This window comes from Xiphophorus hellerii, chromosome 14 (genome assembly GCF_003331165.1).
Source record: "Xiphophorus hellerii strain 12219 chromosome 14, Xiphophorus_hellerii-4.1, whole genome shotgun sequence".
NCBI lineage: Eukaryota > Metazoa > Chordata > Actinopteri > Cyprinodontiformes > Poeciliidae > Xiphophorus > Xiphophorus hellerii.
In genome coordinates, this window is record NC_045685.1 from 18,014,621 (window position 1) to 18,037,984 (window position 23,364).

At 36.9% G+C, this 23,364-nt stretch overlaps 3 protein-coding genes across 4 annotated transcripts in view; all 3 read left to right on the forward strand.

Moving 5' to 3' along the window:
• The window catches only part of ppp2r5b (protein phosphatase 2, regulatory subunit B', beta), a 49,721-nt gene extending 42,603 nt beyond the window's left edge, over window positions 1–7,118 (forward strand). For both annotated transcript variants that reach the window (XM_032582821.1, XM_032582822.1), the window contains one exon: window positions 887–7,118. In XM_032582821.1, the coding sequence (XP_032438712.1) occupies window positions 887–1,115 (229 nt within the window). In that variant the 3' untranslated portion in view covers window positions 1,116–7,118. The remainder of the gene's footprint in view (window positions 1–886) is intronic.
• Window positions 7,119–11,543: 4,425 nt separating this feature from the next.
• LOC116733366 (glycoprotein hormone beta-5-like) lies at window positions 11,544–13,054 on the forward strand. Its single transcript, XM_032584184.1, has 2 exons — window positions 11,544–11,826; window positions 12,788–13,054. The coding sequence occupies exons 1-2, from the start codon at window positions 11,626–11,628 to the stop codon at window positions 12,974–12,976; spliced, it is 390 nt and encodes a 129-aa protein (XP_032440075.1). The 5' UTR covers window positions 11,544–11,625; the 3' UTR covers window positions 12,977–13,054.
• A 6,849-nt stretch (window positions 13,055–19,903) lies between these two features.
• Window positions 19,904–23,290, forward strand: gpha2 (glycoprotein hormone subunit alpha 2). The gene is made up of 3 exons (XM_032582167.1): window positions 19,904–20,027; window positions 20,316–20,500; window positions 21,958–23,290. The coding sequence occupies exons 1-3, from the start codon at window positions 19,916–19,918 to the stop codon at window positions 22,060–22,062; spliced, it is 402 nt and encodes a 133-aa protein (XP_032438058.1). The 5' UTR covers window positions 19,904–19,915; the 3' UTR covers window positions 22,063–23,290.
• Window positions 23,291–23,364: the final 74 nt, after the last annotated feature.

A 23,364-nucleotide genomic window follows, 5' to 3' on the forward strand; every position in this document is an offset into this window, starting at 1 on the left:
TTAGTGTGGTTAAGGTCAGCCGGTAACAAAATCCTAATCCTTTTATTTATTAGTTTCAAACTGGAGATAAGAATTAGTTCAGGGAAATAACTAAGTCACTTTTATTCCTAGGAGGAGGAACTAGTTCTTCTCCGACTTTGAAGGAAGGGTGAAGCAGCGCTTCCAAAGAAACTCACAAATTAATTTTATTTCCACAACTGATTAAAAATTTCCAGCTTTTACATGTTCGACTTTCCTGGTTAATAATTTTAGAATATGAAAATATTGAAGATTACTTAGATTTTATGGCAGATATTTCTACTGTGGTCCGAACTTTAAATAGAGAAATCAGAATTAGAGAAAAGAAGGAAGGAAGGAAGTAATGAAGGAAACATGGCAGTAGGACACAAGGAAGGATGAGAGGAAGGAAGGAAGCAGGAAAGGAAAAAGAGAAGGAAGGAAGAAAGAAAAAACAGAAGGAAAAGGCAGTGGGACACAAGAAAGAAAGGAAAGAAAAAAGGAAGAAAAGATGGAAGGGAAAAAGAAGGAAGGATGGATGGAAGAAAAGAAAGAAGGGAGGACAGAAGGAAGGAAAAAGAATGAAAGAAAGGGAAGGAAGGATGGAAAGAAGGACAGAAAGAACAAAGGAAGAAATGGCATTAGTACAGAAGGAGGGAAGGAAGGGAAGGAAAAAAGAAGGAAGGACACAAGGAAGAAAGAAATGGAAAAAGGAGTGGAATGAAGGATTATTTTTCTGCAGTTTTTTTTTTAATAAACTGGCTTTAAAAGACTTTACTGACTTGTGTAACTCTACAGTAGTAATTCATGGCTCTTCAGTGAGTTTTCCTAAATAAAATCCTTCTCTTCTCTCGTAACCTTGCTGGTTTCTGTCTCTGCGCCCGGCCAGGGAGATGAAGCGGGAGCGGGAGCGTGCCGACCTCTGGCGAGGCCTGGAGGAGTACCAGGAGCGGCGCATGCAGATGCTAACGGAGGCCGCCAGGAACCAGCGCAACCTCCAGGAGCGGGGCGAGAGAGGAGACCCGCTGAGCCCCTCGTCTCCGCAGATGGCCCAGTCCGACCCGCCCGAGCCCAAACCCAGCGGCGCCTCCACCGGAGCCGGGGAGAGCGCCACCTAGGCGCCGCTGCACACAGGAGGGGGAATACTGGGGAAAGGGTGGTGGGACTTGAGGTTGGTGGTGAAAGTGTTGGGAGACAGAAAAGGTATAAAATCCGTTGTTTTTATTTATCTTGTATCATGGAGGTGGCAGCTTCTTGTACAAAGGTGCGATCTCTGTGATGCAAAAGCTGTACCTTCTTTCCGACAGCGTTGTGTGAAACTGGTTCACTTTTAGCTGTACATGTTGCAGATCATAACTCCAAACAGGTGCAGACTGTCGCGTTATTTAATATCCTGTTTAGTAAACTGCAAAACTAGAGACAAAAAGAAAGCGTCTCTTTTGGTGTCCAACTCGTCTCGACATTCGACCAACAGAGTCCGTATTGTGGCCTCATCTTTATCTGTTTGGCCGAAAGATGCTAACTCCTCGTGTGCATAGCACAAACACAGGCGAAGCAATTTCACACAAATGTCCCAAAGCGATCGCTGCACACAAGCAACCCACAAGCATGTAGGTATTTGCTGTAAATATCAGAGGAAGGAGCTGTGGAGACGAATCTCACACAAACAAAACACCTGCACACACACAGATTTACTCAGACACAAACAGCCAGGTGTGGCGCTGACTCCTCCCACTCTTCTGGGCGCCACCGACGGAGCACCTTAATGACGAAGGTGATGACTCTGGTATCAAGTACAATATTGTTCCTTCTTCTTACTTGTTACTCTACTACTACTACTTTACTCTAACTACTACTGATGATGATGTTTTTATATATATATAAATATATATAGATATACATACGTCTGGATATTTCTGTAGTGTATTATGGGAGAAACACTAGTGTAGCAGAAACCATAAAAAGGGGAAGGCCGACTGGAAATCTTAATTTTTACGCAGTGTGAGGCCGTAATGTGAGTGCTGAAATTCAGCAGAATACCCCTTTAACAGACCTTAACGAGGGGGAATGAACTGGACGGGCAGCAGCTGTTTTTCTTTTACTTTGAAATGTTTGACATTGGTGACGTGCTGCAACCATCATAGACCACATTTGGATTTTACTACAAACACATATGTATGGGAAAAACTAAGCACATTCTTTCTCTTTTTCTATAATTGAAGAGAAAAAAGTAACAGCAAAATAATGTGAATAAAATACACTTACAGAATTAATCAGTAGGAAGTGTGGCCATTTCTATAAAGCAGGAGTTTTATCAGGTTTTTAGGTCTGGAGCAAGATGGTGGGTGTTAATTAACACAACGCCAAATCGGAAAGAGATCAGCAGTGACCTTAGAGAAGCAAACGTGTTGCACTGCCTTCCCTACGGAAGCACTTAACTGCCAGATCTTGGTAAGAAAATTAGGAGCGATATCTAGTCAAAACGAGAAGTTTTATTTCTTGTTATAAGGAGATGCAAAATGTGTTAATACGAGACAATTTCTTGTTAAAACAAGAAAGCTTAGTCATCATAACAAGATGCAAAGCTTGTTAAAACAAGAAATGTTTGTTGATAAGACGCAAAAATGTTACACTGAGAAAGTTACTCGCTATATAATAAGATGAGTTTTATATCTCGGTAAAAGGAAATGTAAAACTTGTTAAAAGAAGAAAGTTTCTCATGTAAAAATGCTTTTCTGACAGATTACGTCTCGTTAAAAAGGCGTAAAGTGGCTCACTACAACTCTCCTTACCCCTTTTCCACTGGATGACTTCTAAAAATCTCAGGATATGTTGCTATTTACTGTCACAACCCTTCTTACTTAAATGAGAAGATATTTTGGTTTTAACAAGATCTGAATCTTGTTATAACAAAAACGTTTTCTTGATTTAACAAGATGCTGCTCCTGAATTTATTTCCAAGTTCTGGCAGTTAAAAAATTCCGTACTCCTCAACAAAACAAAAGTTAAACAAAATGTGTATGGAAAGAATGACGAGCGCATAATTTAGGCTTCGATGGCGTTTTATCGGTTTGCTCATCTACGTGTGCACGTGTTTAACATCATGCCAAGTCCGTAAGACATCAGAAATGCCAAAGACACTTGAATGAATTCTAAGTGTCATAATTTAGTTTGTAGATTATAATTCAGTGGAATTGTATTGGACTCAGGGTACTATAAGATATTTACGCTGTCGATGCAACCTCTGAAAAACCTATCAAATGTGATTAAATAGTTTTTATCTTCTTATTCCTTTTACGCCATATATTATTTTTTATGATTACAGTGAAATACAAAAAGACAAAAAAAAGAGATAAAAATTCCCTCCCAGCTGGTAGTATTTCTTTTAGCACATGTGCAAAACATACGAATCACGCTACATGCATGTTAGCTAGGTGCCATCTTCTTCACCCCATCCTGGATGAAATGCAGCCGTCTCTCTACTGCCACCAGCTGGTAAAGTGGTGGAAATGCAGCTACAGCCCAACTTGCTAATAAAACAGTTTGCTGCTCTGCTCTAATTAGGATGAACCCCTGATGGGAACAATAGTTGATTTAACGCAGTAGTTTGGTTAAGCAGGTGTAAAACAAATGAAGCACACTACAGCGGTTTCAAACTAAAAGGAAAAAAAAGCGCTGCAGTCCGGTTGGATTTCCGAACCCGGAGCGTCTGTAAGTCCGGCCGACCTGAAGCTGCTAGAAGGTGACCGTGGAGATGAAAACTTTTTTCATTGTGAATCAACAGAATCATTGTTCATTCTTGTCTGATCATTAAAATAGAGTAGTGGGATGAAGAGAGGGGAGAAAAACAGAAAAAAGTTATTTTAGCAATATTTTCATTCTTTCAGGATAATCTGTGTGTTTGTAGGGAGTCAGACAGGATAAAAGAAACTCTTGTTTTATCTCCTGCTGCGTCCGTGATATTCACATTGTCTTAAGGTACATTATTTGTAAATTTGACGAGAAATGATTTTGCTTTGTAATTATGTTGTTTATTTTATTGTCTTTTTGTATGACTTTGTTCATTTTGTGGGGGGAAAAAATCAATTCTGATGCTATTTATTTTCTATTTGATCAGGAAATGTAACCTTATTTGGAGGTGATGTTCAGGTTGTGGATGCGTGTGTGTGTGTGTGTGTGAGTGAGTGTGTGTTTTCAGTGAGAGAATCGGTGAGCAGAAGACGAGCTTAGAAAGAGTGACAGAGATTGAGAGGAAGAATCAGTTTTCTCTTTGTTTCGTTTTCTCTCTCCTCTCCTTTTTTAAGGGATATGGGGTTTGATTCTCGAATGTACCGCATGATGTAAGTGATTGTTTCTTTTTTTAAATGCTAAAAACGCAGAGCTGCCTGTCAGCTGCTTTGTGGCAAACCTTCAGAAACTCTTACAAACACACACCAGATCAAGCCTGAATCAACAAAGTTGTGAAATTCATTTTATTTGCAACTTTAGGAGTAAAGTTTCCACTTCCATTGGGTGAAGAAGGATTTTAAATAGTCTGTCTTATTTTATCAACATCTCCCGAAATTAAGCTCAGTTCAGCGTCTTTAAATTATTCCAGTTCATTGCAAATATCATCCTGGTCACTTAGCCTTTTAAACATTTTGTATCATTGCAGCTCTGGTCGTTTCATACCGTATTTTGTAAATCACAACATGGCGGCATCTACCACAGAACATTTTGTTTCAAACTGTTTTTTCTAAAGTCTTTGACATCCAACTATTTACAAAAACTCTCCATGTTCTGCTCTGAGTCGGCTGTAAGGTGTTTTTGTGACTTCAATCGGCGGGTCAATTGAGGATCAGAACCAAAATATATGGAAACAGGGTGTAACACAGTGCTTTTAGATCACATTAAACAATTAAATGGAATTACATTTGACATTTAAACATTTTTATGACAGTTTATGTCAAAAGGTCATGAAAATACAACAATGAAACATAAACTGATGGTTTAACCTCCAGCTACCTGAATTTATTTCCGAGCATATACATATTTTTTGTCTGTTTTTGTGTCAAACTCATCCTTAATTAAGCTGAGATTTATCATTAGAATATAGTGCCTATAGAATAAGTATAAATATGGGTAATTGCATGCAAATTTTCCAAATTAGGCCTAATTTGGCAGAACTCACCACTAGGTGGCAGCAAAGATGATTCCAATCTGACATTTAAAATGTTTTGAGTTTTAATCAACAGACACCTTTGATATACATATGCCAGCTGTGTGGTGGTTTGGGGTTTATTCAAAAGAATATAGGATAAGGTCAAAAGCTACAAATTAGTTTTTTTACAGGGAGGAAGTGGGGGAAGGATGGCATAAACTGGTAATACTTTGGGAGGAAATGTTGATACAATTTGGTGAATTGGGTGATTTGATTAGATTAATTTCATCCTAAAGAGTTGAAATAAATCTGATTACATTCAATCAAATTCAGTCAGGTTACATATATTAGTGGTTAGTTGCAATTTAAAATACAAAGAAAGTTGTTTTACTGTCCAGCGTAGTTAAGCACTTGCCTTGAACACATAGGCAACAGAGATCCTAAACCCAGATTTAGATGCAATAAACTCATAATCCAAACAGCAAATAGCCAATTTATTGAGTTGCATAACTAACAGTTTTCTGGGTAGAGTTGTAGTAAGTTTTTTTAAACTCCATAACCTCTCCATCTATTGAGTCAGAGAATAAAAAATTGTAAAGTAATGCACGAAACACCTTTTTTATGTGAAAACACACCATAGCATTTCTTGTTTCTCAGTGGAGTTTCAGGTTTTTTCAACTTCAGGTTTCACTAAGAAACTCCAGCTTTGTTGATTTTACCTCACAGAATGATCCACTGGTAAGATGTTGACAGCTGATGCAACTCTACAGACCCCACTTCAAAATAAAACTAGAATTATTATCCCTTTAAGATTCTGGTTGAGGTAAAACATCAAGAAAAAACAAAATAATATCCAAACATAAGCAACAGACGTTTAATTATCTGAGTCAGAACAACGATTACATTAAAAATGAAACAAATGTTGACCTAAATATTATCATCTTGATTCCTACAAAGTTTTTAATATTAGGCAGGAAAATGTATTTTTCAAAAAGTACATTGGTGAGCTCAACACTTACAGTTATATCATTACCTCATAACAGAATCTGGGAAACTTGCATAGCAGTTATTGTCAAATGTCAAATGTTAATGATGCTGTTGCTGTTATAATAAAACTGTTAAAAAAAAACTTTTTCTCTAACCTGGAAACATTCAGATGGATTTCAAACTTTGCCTTGATTCAGGAAAGCAACTATTAAAAAACACAATTGATGTAAGCCAAGACAAAAGTCTCACCTTCCTGGCATAAACTCTTTTTTTTTAAACATTTTAATTTAAATTTTTTATATTGTTTTGACTTGAAAACTAAAAAAACAAACAAAAAAAAGATTTGCTTGTTTCTGTCTCCAGGAAAACAAAACCCCAGCTCTCACTGCTCTCAGATTTTGAGAAATTCACCTTAATCCAGCCCTAATCCAAGACTAAAAGTGAGAGAGGAGAGGGGAGTGTTTTCAGAGCGCACCCAACAGGCAGACGTCTCATGTTGATTTCACTGACTGTCATATTTCTATATTTTGGCCATGTTTATTGAGCCAAATTACATTTAAAAAATGCTTTAAATCAGAGGGGTGACACTATGGGACTGAATGACAACAGGCAGTAAGGATTAAGCAAAAGGAGGAGAGACGGAAAGAGTTTATACATGAAAGCACGGCAATAAGTCAGAGCAACAGAACGAGAATATAATGTTAATAAAAACTACAACTGCGTTACGTAGCAATTTCACAGAACGTCTAGATTTGCACTGTCTGCCCAATGATCTGTGTTTGTTTTGTTGATGATAAAAACAATAGAGAGGATGATAGAGAGGTTGGAAAAGATGTATATTTTGGGGACCAACACATCAGTGGGAGGGAGGGGGGTTTGAATGTAGAGAAGCTTACTACTGTACGTAATAACATAACAACTGGGGGATGTAGACTGGAGAAAAAAAACATCTATGTGCTAAAAAAACAAAATGAAATTTCACTTTGAGAAAACATTCTGGGAGTCTGTGTTGTTTTTTGTGTCATCACTTTTATCTCGGTTAATGCTATGAAAAAAAACTTTAAATATTGCAATTTAGAGAGGTTCTAAAAACGTTTATCTGCTTTATTTAAATTTTTTAAATTAATATATTTGTGAAAAATCTGCTATTTCCAAAGCAGAGAACATCAATGCAATCATTGCAGATTTTTTCTTCTGCGCCAAAGGTAAAAAATATGATGGCGTATTAGGGCCAGACTGAAAGGTTTTTTTTAAATTACAAGAATAAAGTGCTAACATTAGTAGAATTAAGACATGATATTACCAGAATAAAGTTGTAAAATTACTAGAAAAAAGTGATCAAGATCTGATCAATTCGTCTCGATTCTTTCTTCAAAATAAATTTAATAGTTTGCACAACTGTTTCAAAGTCCTGCTAATGATAATTTAATATTGATGTGTTAAAAAATTAAGTATGTCCTATTTATAAAACTGACACCAAAGTATAACTTAACAAGATGCTCAACATTCCTCATTTGATTTTTTATAATTATTTATGTTATCATAAAATAACTATTTTCTTGTGACTTTTCACGTAATATGAATTTATTTTCATAAGATTTCAACTTTTTTCACATTTTTATTACTTTATTCTTATAACATCATGACTTTTGGTTGTACAACTTTATTCTTGTGTTATTTCTCACACTATTATGACTTTTTTCTGGTAACATTATAATGTTACTGTCATAATTTAAAAAAATATTAGCATGGCCCTTATACTTCTTTGTTAAAAAAAAAAACTTTAGAAGAGTAAACTAAAATGTTCAAGGTGCCTGAGTTAGATTCACTCTTAGTCTAAGTTAAAACATTATTTAAATTAAAACATTAAAAACAGAATTTAAATATATATATATATATATATATATATATATATATATATATATATATATATATATATATATATATACACTGCCTGGCCAAAAAAAGTCGCCACCTGGATTTAACTAAGCAAATAGGTACAAGCCTTCTATTGGATAAGTACTGCATAGGCGATTATCTTTCAGCTGGCAACAAGTTATTTAACCCCAGCTGATGCAATGAGTAACTCCTCATTTCTTAAACAACCATGGCAAAAGACACATCCTGTGGTCGTGGAAAAGACGTTAGTCTGTATAAGAAGGGTCAAATCATTGGCATGCATCAAGCAGAGAAAACATCTAAGGAGATTGCAGAAACTACTAGAATTGGGTTAAGAACTGTCCAACGCATCATTAAAAACTGGAAGGATGGTGGGGAAGCATCGTCTTCCAGGAAGAAATGTGGTCGGAAAAAAATCCTGAATGATCGTGATCGGCGATTACTTAAACGTTTGGTCAAATCAAATCGAAGAAAAACAACAGCAGAACTCAGGAGTATGTTTAATTGTGAACGCAAAAGCATTTCCACACGCACAATGCGAAGGGAACTCAAGGGGTTGGGATTGAACAGCTGTGTAGCCGTAAGAAAACCTGTAATCAGTAAGGCTAACCAGAAAAAAAGGCTTCAGTTTGCTAGGGAGCATAAAGATTGGACTCTGGAGGAATGGAAGAGGGTCATGTGGTCTGATGAGTCTAGATTTACCCTGTTCCAGAGTGATGGGTGCATCAGAGTAAGAAGAGAGGCAGGTGAAGTGATGCACCCATCATGCCTAGTGCCTACTGTACAAGCCTGTGGCAGTGCTATGATCTGGGGTTGCTGCAGTTGGTCAGGTCTAGGTTCAGCAACATTGTGTGCCCAAAGAATGAGGTCAGCTGACTACCTGAATATACTGAATGACCAGGTTATTCCATCAATGGATTTTGTCTTCCCAAATGGAATGGGCATATTCCAAGATGACAATGCCAGGATTCATCGGGCTCACATTGTGAAAGAGTGGTTCAGGGAGCATGAGACATCTTTTTCACACATGGATTGGCCACCACAGAGTCCAGACCTTAACCCCATTGAGAATCTTTGGGATGTGCTGGAGAAGGCTTTGCGCAGTGGTCAGACTCTCCCATCATCAATACAAGATCTTGGTGAAAGATTAATGCAACACTGGATGGAAATAAATCTTGTGACACTGCAGAAGCTTATTGAAACAATGCCACAGCGAATGCGGGCTGTAATCAAAGCTAAAGGCGGTCCAACAAAATATTAGAGAGTGTGACCATTTTTTGGTGGCGACTTTTGTTTTGGCCAGGCAGTGTATATCAAGAGACATGTTTTTAATAAATAATTAAACTATCAGCTTTTCAAAAATAGTAGCTTGTATATGTGTGTGTTACATGTGTCACATTAAGAAGAATTATAAATTTGAAACACAAAGTGTTTGCTAGTGGACGGGCACACACACACACAGTCGTGTTTTCATCACTTGTGGGGGCTTCACATTGACTTCCATTAATTTCTACAGCCTAACCCTTACCATAATCCTAACCCTAACCATTACATACCTAACCCTTACCTTAACCTTTACCCTAAACCTAACCAACACAGACCTAACCACTAACTCAAAAACAACAATTTGCCTCATAGGGACCAAGAATATGTCCCCACAAGGAGCAATGGTCCCCATAACCCCACCTTGTAGACAGAAATAGGTTCCCATAAAGATATAAAAACCCGATAGACACACACACACACACAAACAGAACTACCAAATCAAACATGGTAAAAACCTGTTTGAGTATCTCTTTCTTGAAATTAACAACTTTTAGCTTCTCTCAGCTTTATGAAGCTCCCTGGGATTTTTAAACATCTTTCCACTGAACTCTACTGTCATTAACTGGATGCCAACCGTCCACACTGGTGTCATGTCTGATTTGGTGCTGTTCTCTAACGTTCTGCAGGCCCAGTCTGATGAGGTCATACTAACTAAGTTTGAACTGCTGCAGGCGCGGTAACAGACACACGTAAAGTACCACTGAGTTTATTTGATGTCTGATTCACCGAGGAACCAAACATCCATCATATCCTTACAGGGGCTGCTGGTGCCCATCTCCAGCAAACACTGGGCAATTCAGAGCAATACAGAAACACACAACAAACCATAAATAAATGCATAAATATGGTTAATCTAGAGTCAAAACCAAATCGATGAATGAATAAATTAACTGAAACATATTCATACACGATTTTACCTTTAATAATGAGCAGAAGTGACCTTGTTTTGTCAGTGTCAGGGCTAAATTAACAGGAAAAAATGTATTAATGTAAAATATTCACTCTAACTGTCTATTATTACAAACTGTTTAAACAACTGGGTAGTGTGTTTTAAGGTAAGTGCTCAATATGCATTTTCACAGGGAAGATAATATTATTCTGATATACTTGAGGAAAAACGTAATGTTTGTTGTATAATGGTGAGTCAGGAGTTGGAAAAGTGAGCATTTATTTGATTGTCGGTATTCCTCGCACAGTTTTCTATGATCCTGTTTCTTGGACGATAGTGAACATTTATTGTCATAAAACAACTTCTAATCTATAGAAACTTTTTTGTACTCAGTAACAATCAGCATTTCTCTGATTTGAACAGTTTAAAGTCCCAGTTATAACAAACTTTATGTATACATTTGTTATGGAGGGTCAGTTCTGCCACTCCTTCACTCACAGCACACCGAGCCAGAAGTGCACACACACACACACACACACCCACACACACCCACACACACACACTCAAAGATGGATGCAGACTGAGGTTAAGAAAATATAGACAAGCACGAGTATTTTCCAGGAACTCTATTATTTCTGACTTGGGGTATCTAATGGGATTTCATTGAATTGCTATGATGTCAGAGTGTCCGTCCACCCTAATGGCCTTCTAAGAACAACAAGAGGGACAGATTGGTTCCATTCACCGGACTGTCCAGACTGAGAGACACAAGCAGCTGAAACCTGAACAAGTTCTCAGCTTAAAAGGTGAGGATTCTTTATTACTATGCTGAAAAATAATCATTAAAATGGCATAGCTGGAATAGATAAGTAAGATGGCTTAATGTAGTTTTCTCTACAAAGCGCAGTACGGATAATTTATTGTCAAAAGGTTTATTATTATTAATGAATAAAACAGCATTAATAAGTAAACAATCCTTGATTGTGTGTCAGTTAAGCAAAAGCACCAGACACCATTTCCCCTCCATGTTATATGTACAACTTGAAGACATTTTTGTGGTCTGAAAGTAATTTTTAAAAAATAAACATCACCTTGTAATTTGATAAGTTTCACTCTCATGCAAAAAGAGAGAAAAATCTTTTTTTTTGTTCAACATTTATGTGTTTAGGCTAGATTTAAAAAATGCTTTTAAGTGCTCTCTTTTAATTAGACCATTACATGACCGAAATCATACTTTATAACAATAATAAAAAGGTATGGAATAGTTTGTCCAGTTTTAATCATTACATTTTGACCTGACAAAAAGCTAAATACAAATATTTTAGCGCTTTATTTAACCAAAACTAGTGAGTTGTAACTGTTTTCATGTGTTTCCAACATACCCAGCATGCCGCTGCGTCTCCTTTCCCTCTCCGTACTCCTCCTCCTTGTTGCCGCGGCAACCGTGGTGTGCGTCTCCATGACAACGCCGCTCCAGAGTTTCCGGGGCTGCGCAGTGCGCGAGTTCTCCTTTGTGGCCCAGAAGCCAGGCTGTAAGGGGCTGCACATCACCACGGAGGCCTGCTGGGGGCGCTGTCATACCTGGGAGGTAAAACAACGACCAGAACTTTCTAAATCCTATTTATAAAAGAGAACATATGTAAAAAATATTTAATCTATGGAAGAATAAAAGTCTAAAATGTGAAGATATGATTTAAAATAAGTGTTTTCATGTTATATTTCACCAGAATCAATTAATAAATATTGATAATTTTATTTATATTCATTAATTTAGTCAAATTAATGACTTTGAATTAATTCAACAAATTAAATAATAATCAAATATTCTGTTTGCTTCATTAGACCTGTGAGAGATTTTCTACAACTAATAATTGTACAATTTACTAAAACTTGCTATTGTGTATAAATGGAATAAACTCTATAGTACTGGATTTCAATTTCAATTTTTCAATTCAATTTGAACTGTTCTAAACTGCACTGCAACAACTGAATTGGACCTGTTGCATTTATATGAAGTCCTGTCACTATTTTACTTAGAGACCCCGAAAGCTAAATGGAAAACCATCATTTAGCTTTATGTAATCTAGAACTCAACCCAGAACAACTAGAACCAACATTTAGTTTTATTGTTAACAAACATTTAATTTTATACCTCACTAATCTTACCAAACATGGAGAACCAACACTTAGTAAATGCCTCTCTAATTCAGAGAGGCATTTACTAATCCTTTCTCCCCAAGAGAAAGGATCCTCTTTCTCTAGGGGATCCAGAGAAACCCCCAATTAGTTTATAAATTACTTATTTTTATTAACCATGGGGAACCAATGTTTAGCTTTGTCCTTTTCCTTTTTGTCTTTCTTGTTTTGTTTGTATTTCCTTCTAATTCACGTAAAGCACTTTGAACTACCTTGTTGCTGAAAATGTGCTATATAAATAAAATTACCTTACTATATTCCTGTAAAATTATGGCAGGTATATTTCATAAAATAGGTAAGAACAACCAGTTTGCAGCTCCCTTTGATGTGTTTTGTGTTCGTGCACCCTGCAGAGACCGATAATCGAGCCCCCGTACATCCACCGACACCACCGCGTCTGCACCTACAGCCGCATCCGACACATGACGGCCCGGCTGCCGGGCTGCCTGCCCAACGTCTCCCCTCTCTACCACTACCCAATGGCTCTGCAATGCCACTGCACCTTCTGCTCCATGGAGGACACAGAGTGTCAGACCTTCTGATAGATACCTGTTTTTAATCAATAAAAAGGATTGCTGCTTATGCACAGGAGCTGAATAAAATGATTTTAAAAAACTGCATTCATGAATACCAGAATGATATTGTTGCACTGTCTGTACTTAAATTTACTTTATGTTATAGAAAGATGGTTGGCCCTCGATACTTGAGAAAACTCAGGTTTTTAAGAAAATGGCCGCTTATCAATTAATCATTAGTTGATAGATGAGATCAACTGACTTCAGATTAACTCATTAATAGATTATTTGCATCTGTAACACCAAGCTTTCAAGCCATAAATGGGACAAAAACAAAGAAGTAAAAACAATTGTGGATGTCTGTCCCGTCCACATGGTTGGGTACATGATTTTATACGAGCCAGTCATCTTAGAAACAGAAAAACTTTGTCTAATCTTCTCTTTACTTTGTCTGTGTGCCCAAAATGACACACACACATGTAACAGAAACACACTCACACAAGCAGAAGGATGTGATATAACCCACACGCACACACAGATTACATGAACAAGTTTGGAGTCAAGGTGGACACTTTAACGACATCCTTGAGATGCTGTGGTTTCCATGACATCGGAAAGCGGCAGAGCCCCTGAGCGACAGAAACATCAGTGACCTCGCTGAGTCACCTTGGAGTAAATGTGTGTGTGTGGGTGTGTGTGTGTGTCCCGTCTCTCTGCTGATGAGGTGCTGCGGCTCATTCAGACCCATCGTTTCGGCTTTTCCCCGCCGGTGGGAAAGTAATCGGAGGAAACTGTAGAATCTGTGACTGAATGCACGGATCGGTGTCAGCTAACAGCTTTGAGTTAGAGCGTGCCATAAAGAAGATGATGTCACACATTCCTCTTTCCATCAGAGTGGAAATGTTTGGGGCAGCATGATGATTCTTTACAAGATGTTTGCATGTTTGAATGAAAAAAACTGAGCATTACTCCAACAGATTTAAGTTTAAAGTAATCCTTTAAAGTCACAAACAAGGTTTGTCTGACTAGAAATAATATGGACCAGAATTCAGACCTGAATCTTATTGAAAGTTTGCAGAAGGAGCTAAAGATTAGGGTGATTGTTATGGCTATGTCTATAAAATCTTGATGATCCCTGGATAAAGTTACCTAGTAAGATTTGTAGTGGTGGCACCGCTAATTAGATAGTTAGTTGTGCTAACCTAAAAGCACTAATCATAAACATTAGTTCAGCTAACACGCTATACCAACATGGTATTTAGCAAAAGCTAATGCTAAAATGCTAAATTCGACCATTATGACATCCTCATGTGTCAGTGACAACATGTGTTACAACACATGGGGTCAAATCTATCATTTCGTACCAACCTGTACAGATGGAAGAAGTGATTTTTGGATCAGATCTTTCACTCATGTTATCATGCATCTTTGAAAAGCAAAAGTAGAGCCTCCTGTACAACTAACAAGAATGCATTAAGCAGTTTATGGATGGGAAGTCAACAACAAAACGCTTCTCTTTTCCGCTGTATGTGGAGTTGCACGCGTACAGTGGTCAAACCAGCTGGCCAAATGTGCTGGAGCTCTGCTAGTGTTGCTAGATAACGGTGAAATGTCTGTCCAATGTGACTGACCAGCCAAAGCAGAGTGCCTTTAATTAACTAAATTCCCACCAGCTTAGAATTGCTTTTGAAACATTATAAATGAAACATCAACATTTTGATGTGTAATGATGCTACTTGACAAAATGTAATGTTTCAGTTGTTGACTGTGTGTTCTGTGTTTTTTATGATGTCAATGAAATCAATCGATGAAATGTGACATACAAATAAAATTGATTGATTGATTGAACAATTGGAAGGTTGTTGAAACAGCTCATTTTCCAGACTCCAAAAAACATTAACTTGCTGCCAAAAAAGTATCTGGGTGATTTTTTAAGTGTTTGAGTCATTTTAGAAGTAGTAGACCCAAATGTACGTATAAAAATATGCAAAGTGTAAACTTTGCATAATATATCCCCTTTAAAAGTTTTACTATGCCTCAGCTGAGTGGCTAAATCTTGGTTATGCCTCATTCATTCACCTCATGATAATCTATAATAAAACCATACTATGTTTTCTATGTCTTTTTTAAAAATTAAAGTCTATCCAAATCAAAAGTTGCAGAAAAAAGACAGCTTTCTGGTCAATAGCTCAACTGTTTAGGAGTTACTGTCATCGTTGGTCTAATTTGGTAGCTACGTTGGTCTAAAACGGCTCTGGATTTTAGTAAGTATTGTTGCTAGGATGACACAGAGCCAACACTTCCCCACAATATACCTACCATGTGCTGAAGCCACACAGACACGCAGCTGATCCAAACCCGCAGGATCTCCTGACCCGACTCTGTCCTTCCTGAGGAAAAAACAGATTTGCTGTGTGTGTGTTTTAGCTGCTTAACTTATTCACAGTGTTCATAAACCAACACCTGAGCACACAAACGTTAGTTATTATGTGACTTTCTTTATGCATGAGTGTGTTTTTACATGCGAGTCTTTATCTAGAAAAATGCAGTGAGATAAAGTCAACTGTGTATGTGTGGGCGTGTGTGTGTGTGTTCTGCACTGATGGAAAACCTATTTAGTTTTCCTCTGTGTCACTGCAATAAGTGGTCCCTAAAAAAGCCTTAAAACCGGTGAACCAGTCGGAGATGCGAGGAAGGTAACTCGAACGATAAGGAAAGAGGTTAAAGATCTGAATATTTCTGGAGAATTTGGCTGTGCAGGTAGGAGGAAAATCTGCAGAGAAGGAGAAAGAGAAGTTGGTAGGGGGGAAATCCCACACACTCATCTTTCTAATCGTGGGTGTGTCAAAAGCTATAAGTGGCGTCGGTTCTACCTGTGTTACTTATATTCCTGCATGGGGCTCAGGACAGACATTCCCACACCTGCTAGACAACTCACCTGAAAACAAGAACTCTCACCTGTCCAGGTAAGAACCAGATTTAATACGTCATCCATGTGATTAGTGAGAAAGACTCTGAAACATATTTTTTCTTCTTAGTCCTCTTCATGAGATAAAATATATATTTTTTAATGAACAGGATTTAACTGTAAAGGCTAAAGTTAATTGGAAAATAGTCACATTAACAGAGAAACGTTTATTATGTTCTCTCAAAATTGATTAGATCTAAATTGGTGTTTTGCAGGTTGTGGGGTTTTATTTTTAAATGTGCCTGTTACTATCATTTTAAAACATGAATAAAAGCAATTAGACAAAAACAGATGAGTGCATTTAATTGCTTTAATACATTTTGACTTGGCTAATATGTAACATCAAGATTATTTTCATTTGGCAAAAAAAATGCATGAGAGTAGAGATGGGTGAAAAATAATTTTTGGTAAAATCTTGATTTTTTTCCATGTTTGAGTCCATTGAGTTTCCATAGTTCAGTGATGTCAGCACGTCCCGGGCAGCCATCTTGTTTGACAAGCACATTTTTGGAGCTTTTATTTATTTGGACTTTGAATACAGGTCAACTTTATGACAAAACATTAGGGCCAGGATACAAAATGAATTTTAAATTATGAGAATAGAGTGGTATTGCACGAATAAAGTTGGGTAGGGTATGAGAACCCCAACACAAAAAATAAAAGTTTTAAAGAGAAATGTTGAGCGTCTTGTGAAGTTATGCTTTGGTATTGGTTTTACAGTTAATATTTAATGCTTAACAGAAATACTTCATCTTTTAATAAATTAGCATGAAATTACTATCAGTAGCAGGACTTTGAAACAATTGAGTCTATTAAAAAAATTAAGCTGGACTGAGCTGATCAAGTCAGATTTCATAAATCTACAAGCTTTTTTTTCCCATTAAAACACTTTTTTCATGTAATCTTAAGACATTTTTCTGGTCAAATTGCGTCTTTCTTCTGCTATTATTATGACTATATTCTAGTAATTAAACATTGTAGCCAGGCTTTAATGCTCTGTTGTACAACTCAGAAGAGAGAACTTAAATAAAAGTTGCTTTTAAAAAATATTTTCTGTCATTTGTAATTTCTTCTTTAGAAAAGAAGGTGAGAAAAAATAAAAATCACATCTATTGTGAAAAAAAATCAAAGATTTTATTTTTAAGCCATATTGCCCAGCATGATATGAGAGTAAAATTTACTGCAGGAAATTTGCTACAACGCAGTCTTGTCAAAGTATACACACCCCTTGAAGGATTACATGTTTTCAACTCTGACAAGCTTCAGTTTATGGGTTTTTACTTTTGACTACAAATAAAAAAATCTAAAGAGTGTGGTGAGCATTTGAATACAACACCCCTGAGTTGATACTTTGTAAAACTGTCTTTAAGTCCTCTAGGGTCTTTATATTTCCATCAGTTTTGGACATCTAAAGACTGAAATGTTCGCCCGTACGTTGTGTAAAACAGCCCAAGCTCAGTCAGATTAGATGAGGAGAATCTGTGAACATCAGTTTTCCAGAATTACAGTAGATTCAAAATTAAGTTTAAGTCTAGACATTGACTGGATCATTCTCCCCCCTGAGCTGTGGATCTCTGCAGCTCCTCCAGAGTCACCACAGGCATCTTGGCTGCTTTTCTGATTAATGTTGTCCAGTTGACCCTGTCTTGGTAGGTTTGCAATTGGGAAACACTCTTCCCACATTAGATGATGATTAAACACCAAGATGTTCTGATGCTTTTCAGAATCAGGCATCTTTTTCTCATTACTTTACATTAGTGCACCACTTTCAATAAAACACATCAAAGCTTGTGGTTGTAACTTGAACTGTTAATTAAAGGTTATACATTATTATTTATATTTTGAAGAATTTTTGAAGAGCTGCTGTTTTTTGGTGCAAAATTGATAATTCTATCCAGCAGCGTTTTTGCAGGTTTCACAAAGTCAAATTTAAGACTTTCTAAGACATTTTTAATGCCAATATGGGGGATAGTTGGAGGCTCCTAATCCAGATAGTGCCAAAGCTAAAAGTATTTGGGGGGTACAGAATGCAGCTGGCCTTGTATGGAATGGCAACAGACATGAGGCAGTGATATAAATGAACTTCATCCTCAAAACTGGCCAAAAATTTGGATTTACTCACTATAGATGTCAAAAAGCTAGCAAGCTAGCGGTAGCATCAACCGCTTCAAGTCACAGAATGCAGTAAGATGTCTGCACACAACTCAAACTTTATGACAGTAAAGTCCTGCGAGAAAAAAACCCCAAATACTTATACAAGATCCAGCAGTCCAGCCTGTGATTAATGTATTTAAGGCCAACTCCACATTTTTAATTTAATTTAAGACATTTTGAGGCCTTAACTATAGATACAATAAAGACTTTTTAGGAACCCTGTTCAGTGCAAATTTTTAAAGCTTTGACAAAAACATTCATAGATAATTAGTTATGACAGAGGAAACGTTTTGATTGTAACTTTATTATTGGAGCCTCCCTAACAGATGCCCCCAAAGCGAGACAGAACAAACCTTCTGGAGTGGAAACCCCACATAAGAGGAAAAAACAGGGTTTTCCCCTTCGCCATCAGCTGACACAAAGCCTCAAACGTAAATACTCAGCCTCAGTGCTGACCTGTTATTGTGGTCGTTCCTACGGTCCTAATTGAGTCCCAGCGGGGGTCTTTCTGCTGCCGCCACGGCGCTGATTCACAAACCTGGAAAAAGCAGGCAAAGCGGAGGGCAGAGGTCAGGATCACTAAAGTCCCAGGAAAAGTTTAGCTTTGTTTGCACACGTGTGGAAGTGTGTGAGTCAGGAGGGGGCCGGGTGTCACATAGCATGTGTACATATCACATCTGGACTGACGTTTATGAAGAAAATTATTTCACAGTATAGCATTAATGCTCCGTGCAGTGAGAGGGAGAGATGTTGTACGTGATGAAGTTGTGTATGTGCATGTATCAGCAGGTAACTGTTCGATGAGGCAGACTGGAAAGACACAGACAGGGCTGTTATTATTCACATTATTCATTCCTGCAGGAGGGGAAATCACCTCAGAGGAAGAGGGGAGGCTTTAATTTGAGGGGAAAATTGAGCAGAAGAGGATAAGAAATTTTTTAATGGAGCCCCCTAGGAGACATGGGGGAAATATTTTCTTTTGCGTTACCTCGCAATAAATTTGTAAATAAATCCCGGTATATTTTGTATTCAGTCACAGTGATAACAAATGTGCAGGAAATTGGTTGAAAATCAATGTGTTAACTAACACGCTCATGTATGTTTGTATAATATCTTTCGGTGGAGATGTGACTACACATGAACCATTCAGACTGACGGCGACTAAAACTGTCAGATGGCAATTTTACCTGTGAAAATATTCACAAATAGTCCAAATAGTTTGGGTGTTTCTTTCCTTCTTACAGAAAGTTTCCGTCATGTTTTAAAGTAGGAATGGAAAACCCATGTTTGACCTGTTTTCCTTCAGCATTTTGCACATAAGTTTGAGATGCTTTCATTAAAAAAAAAAGATATAAAACTTTGAATAACTCACAAATGAGAAATTAACACAGAATTCCTACATGGAAAAATCCTCATATTGTAAAAGAAACACTTTCAGTAGTCAAGAAGACGCATGAACTAACTGCTAAATACATTATTGTGAGGTAAAAAAAAAAGAAAGAATGTTCTTAGTGAGAATCTGTAAATTTGGTTTGGTCAGCCCAAAAGCAAAACAAAACACTTTAATTAATTTAGAGAGACCTTCACTTGTTTAAATCAAAAGTCAAAGAACCCAGATAAATGATTTATTTATTTATACAGGTTGTCTCATTGAGATACAATATCTCATTTACAATTTAAGCATTTACCTGTTTTGGTAAAACAAACAAAGCCACAAAACAAGCAATTAAAAAATTTGACTCAATTAAATAAGCAAATAAAACATGAGCTTCTTTAGTTCATTGAGCTCATTGATTGTAGGATTCCAGTAAAGTTTAACGTACCGTTTTGTCTGATCTGTCCAGATGTTGCAGAGCATCTCACATATCTGCCTGCTGGCCCTGATGTCGCTGCTGATGCTCTTCTCTCCTCTCGGATGGAGCAAAGAGAGACAAACCCCAGGATGCCACCTATACCGTGAGTTTCAATACGGAAAAAGTAGCAAATAACTTTGCACTACAACATCTGGCAAAAAAAAAAAAGTTAACTTTGTTGGGGGAAAAAAAAAAAAAAAGAGTAATTCAGTTCAGGTAGAGGTTGTAAATCTTCACAACTTGTTAAACTAACAAGTATATCTTCTATATCCAAAATAAATACATGTAAAAATAAAAAGCTAGTTTTAGGAACTAGTACAGTAAGGAAAATCTCAAACCTCTGTAAGTTGATCTGCTGAGTCTAGTTAGTGCTGTTCCTCCTTCCTTCCAGCCATCAACGTGACGATCCGCAGCGACCGTCGCGGCACTTGCAAAGGGACCCATCTGGTGTATGCCTGCGTGGGCTACTGTGAGTCCAGCGCTTTCCCGTCCCGATACTCGGTTCTGGTGGCCTCAAACTTCACACACAACATCACCTCTGCTTCACGCTGCTGCACTATCAGCAAGGACGCCAAGGTGCGGTCTTCTTTGTTTTCTCAGTCTAGATCAGTGGTTCTTGAACTTTTTGGACCTGTAAATACCAAGTTTTGAGGGCACCACCATCTAGATACAAATTTTAAAAGTATACTACAAAGGGAACTGGACCTTCTCAGGGTGTTGTCTCCTGACAAAGAAATAAACAAAATAAAAAATGATCCTAAATTTTGTGATTGGTTAGAGGATAAATATTTAGGTTTTCAATTTAAAGATTTCCAAGTTTAAAGTAAAAGAAATATAAAGTTCCTTAGAAGTACCTTCTTCAAGTCTAACAAAATTGTCAAACATTTGTGCTACGTTTGTGCAGCAAAAATATTCTTTTGTACCGCTATCATTTAAAAAATATTAAATGTTTCCAGAGGTCGTGAAAGGTCAACCAACCCCTACCTTCTACAAATCTGACTAAATTGGTGTCAGTGAACTCAACTATGTTAGTGTTGAAAAAAATTTGTTTGTGCTGTTTTTGCTTTGAAGATATTAATGAAAGCGTAGAGGTCAAAAGGTCAACTAGCCCCCCCACATTATCCAAGTTTAACAAAAACGGCGTCAAATGTTTGTGCTATGTTTGCGAAGTAAAAATGTTCATTTGTGCCGCTATGATTAAAAAATATTCATAAAAAAGTTTCCAGAGGTCATCAGAGGTCAACCAACAACACGCTCATATTTACTACGTCAAACAAATTTGGTGTCAAACGACTCAGCTACGTTTGTGCAGCAAAACAAATTGTTTGTGCTGCTTTTGCCTTGAAGATATTAATGATGACTTATGATGACCTATGAATACTTTTTTAATATCTTTAAAATGTAAAATGATGAACGCCTCCCAATGACATGTTTTAAATTGCCACTATACATAAAATGAAATGAATTGAAATTGAATTACTTTGCCTTAAATATTTAAGAGACAAATTTCAGGTAATAAGTTCAAACCAAGTCTACTGGACTGTAAGGTATGAAAACACCCGAAATCATCCTTATTTATCAACTAGCCAATCCCACTGGTTTTCAAATTTGGAACGGTTTGAACTTAAACTGGGTTTTAGGTTTTAAGTTCTGACTTCAGAAGTAGATGGAGCAAATACTAAGTAGCCATCAACACATTTGTTAGCTTCAGCTTGTACAGAGAATGCTCATCTTTTCATAGTATTCTTATGAAGCAAAGAACACTTTGCTGTTTTTAGCTGTTTTTGGTCATTAACGATCCTTCACAGGTCATTTGTATTTAATATTTATTCTAATATTAAATACAAATGATATTAAAATATCATTTGTATTGATATTCTGGCCAGGATATCAATTGTATTGATATTCTGGCCAGTTCACAGCGGCCTGCATCATTGTAAACTGTTTGGGGACCCAAAACAGTTTGGGTTTGGTCCCCAAACTGTTTGGGGACCATAGTTTTGTTCACAGCATGTGGATATTGTTTTTTCCAGGTCAAAGTTCGCCTGGACTGCCCGCAAGGTCGGCACTACGACGAAATCGAGATCCTGACGGCGAAGACGTGTCGTTGCGACATGTGCCGCAAATCCCGCTACTGACATTTCATCACTTCTGGACAAAATGCTGCAGTCCAACAATTCACCGCATGAAAAGCAGATTATAGTTTACAGAGTTAAAAACAAAACTACTTCAGCAGAAATTTTCCCACTTCTGTCCATGCTTTGAATATACAAAATATGCCTAACTCATCGAACTGAAAATGTTTTACATTTTTGTCCCTAATTTTTCTCTAATCATCGAAAGCAAGATGGCCGCTGTCCTGACACTTTCAGTTGTTCCTGGTCCACACCTGAATCAAATGAACAGTCAAGCTTATGACTGAATAATTTGTCTCAGAAGACTTGTCTAAACTTATCAGGACTCCTGTTGATTAAACTCTAAAATCCTGAAGAAGTCAACAAAATTAGCGTTTTATTCATCTCAAGTTCTTCTTAATTACTGGATGAAAAATGTGTTCTGGTTTCACTTTTATTCCAGTCGTCAGTCATGTTCTGTAAGGAATCTTTTCTTGGAAAAAAGTGACAAAAGTGTAAAAACTGAACATTTACAAAGCCTGGAACAGCAGTGTCCAAAGTGTGGCCATTAGAATGATTCTGCATGACCTTTGACATTAGACAGACATCTAATATCTAAATGTCTCTCTGCATCTGGATTCTAGATGCAGACACACAGTCTCAATTTTTTAGAAGGACTTCTTTATGGTAAAGTGGAAAATATTGGATACAAAAGGTTTTTAGTCTTTTTATTATGTTTTTTTCTCTTAATTTGCTTTTTTTTTTAAGTCAATAGGAAGTGAGAGCACAAACGTCCAGCAACATTTACTAAAATAAAGACTTGGACACATGTTCAATAAAGTAAGGAAAATCAGACTTTTTCAAAGACCGAGTCTCTCCCTAGTCCATTCTAAACAAATCATGATTATAGACAAAAAATTTAAATAAGTAAAAAAACGTATGCTTTTCTTTAAATAAAAAGAAAATCTGCGACACTTTTTATATTTCAGAGGTACGATGATTTACAAATCCCTTTTCTATTAAAATCTGAATCAGTTGTTTGCTTAATTAAAATACTGCATGTTAATTTAAGGCGGCACAAGTAAAAAAATATATATTGATGTATTTTTAATTGGTTCTCTGAATTTGATAAATGCGGCCTACAGGTTTGGACATCACCAGCCTAGAACAAGAAGCATAACATAAATAACAGCTGTGGCATTGTTAGTTAGTTACTTTGTTATTTGCTCACCTCTCTGCTAACTTGGTCAAATAAATCAGTACAAATCACATAAAATGGTCAAATACTGAGAATATTTCATATTGCAATAACCATTATACAAAACA

What these genes read in the sequence shown, in the direction of transcription:
- LOC116733366 (XM_032584184.1), top strand. Translation starts at nt 11,626, where the DNA reads ATGCCGCTGCGTCTCCTTTCCCTCTCCGTACTCCTCCTCCTTGTTGCC. An exon ending in GGCGCTGTCATACCTGGGAG is followed by an intron (nt 11,827 to 12,787) that starts GTAAAACAACGA and finishes TGCACCCTGCAG; the next exon opens with AGACCGATAATCGAGCCCCC.
- gpha2 (XM_032582167.1), top strand. Translation starts at nt 19,916, where the DNA reads ATGTTGCAGAGCATCTCACATATCTGCCTGCTGGCCCTGATGTCGCTG. An exon ending in CCCAGGATGCCACCTATACC is followed by an intron (nt 20,028 to 20,315) that starts GTGAGTTTCAAT and finishes CCTTCCTTCCAG; the next exon opens with CCATCAACGTGACGATCCGC. An exon ending in CTATCAGCAAGGACGCCAAG is followed by an intron (nt 20,501 to 21,957) that starts GTGCGGTCTTCT and finishes TGTTTTTTCCAG; the next exon opens with GTCAAAGTTCGCCTGGACTG.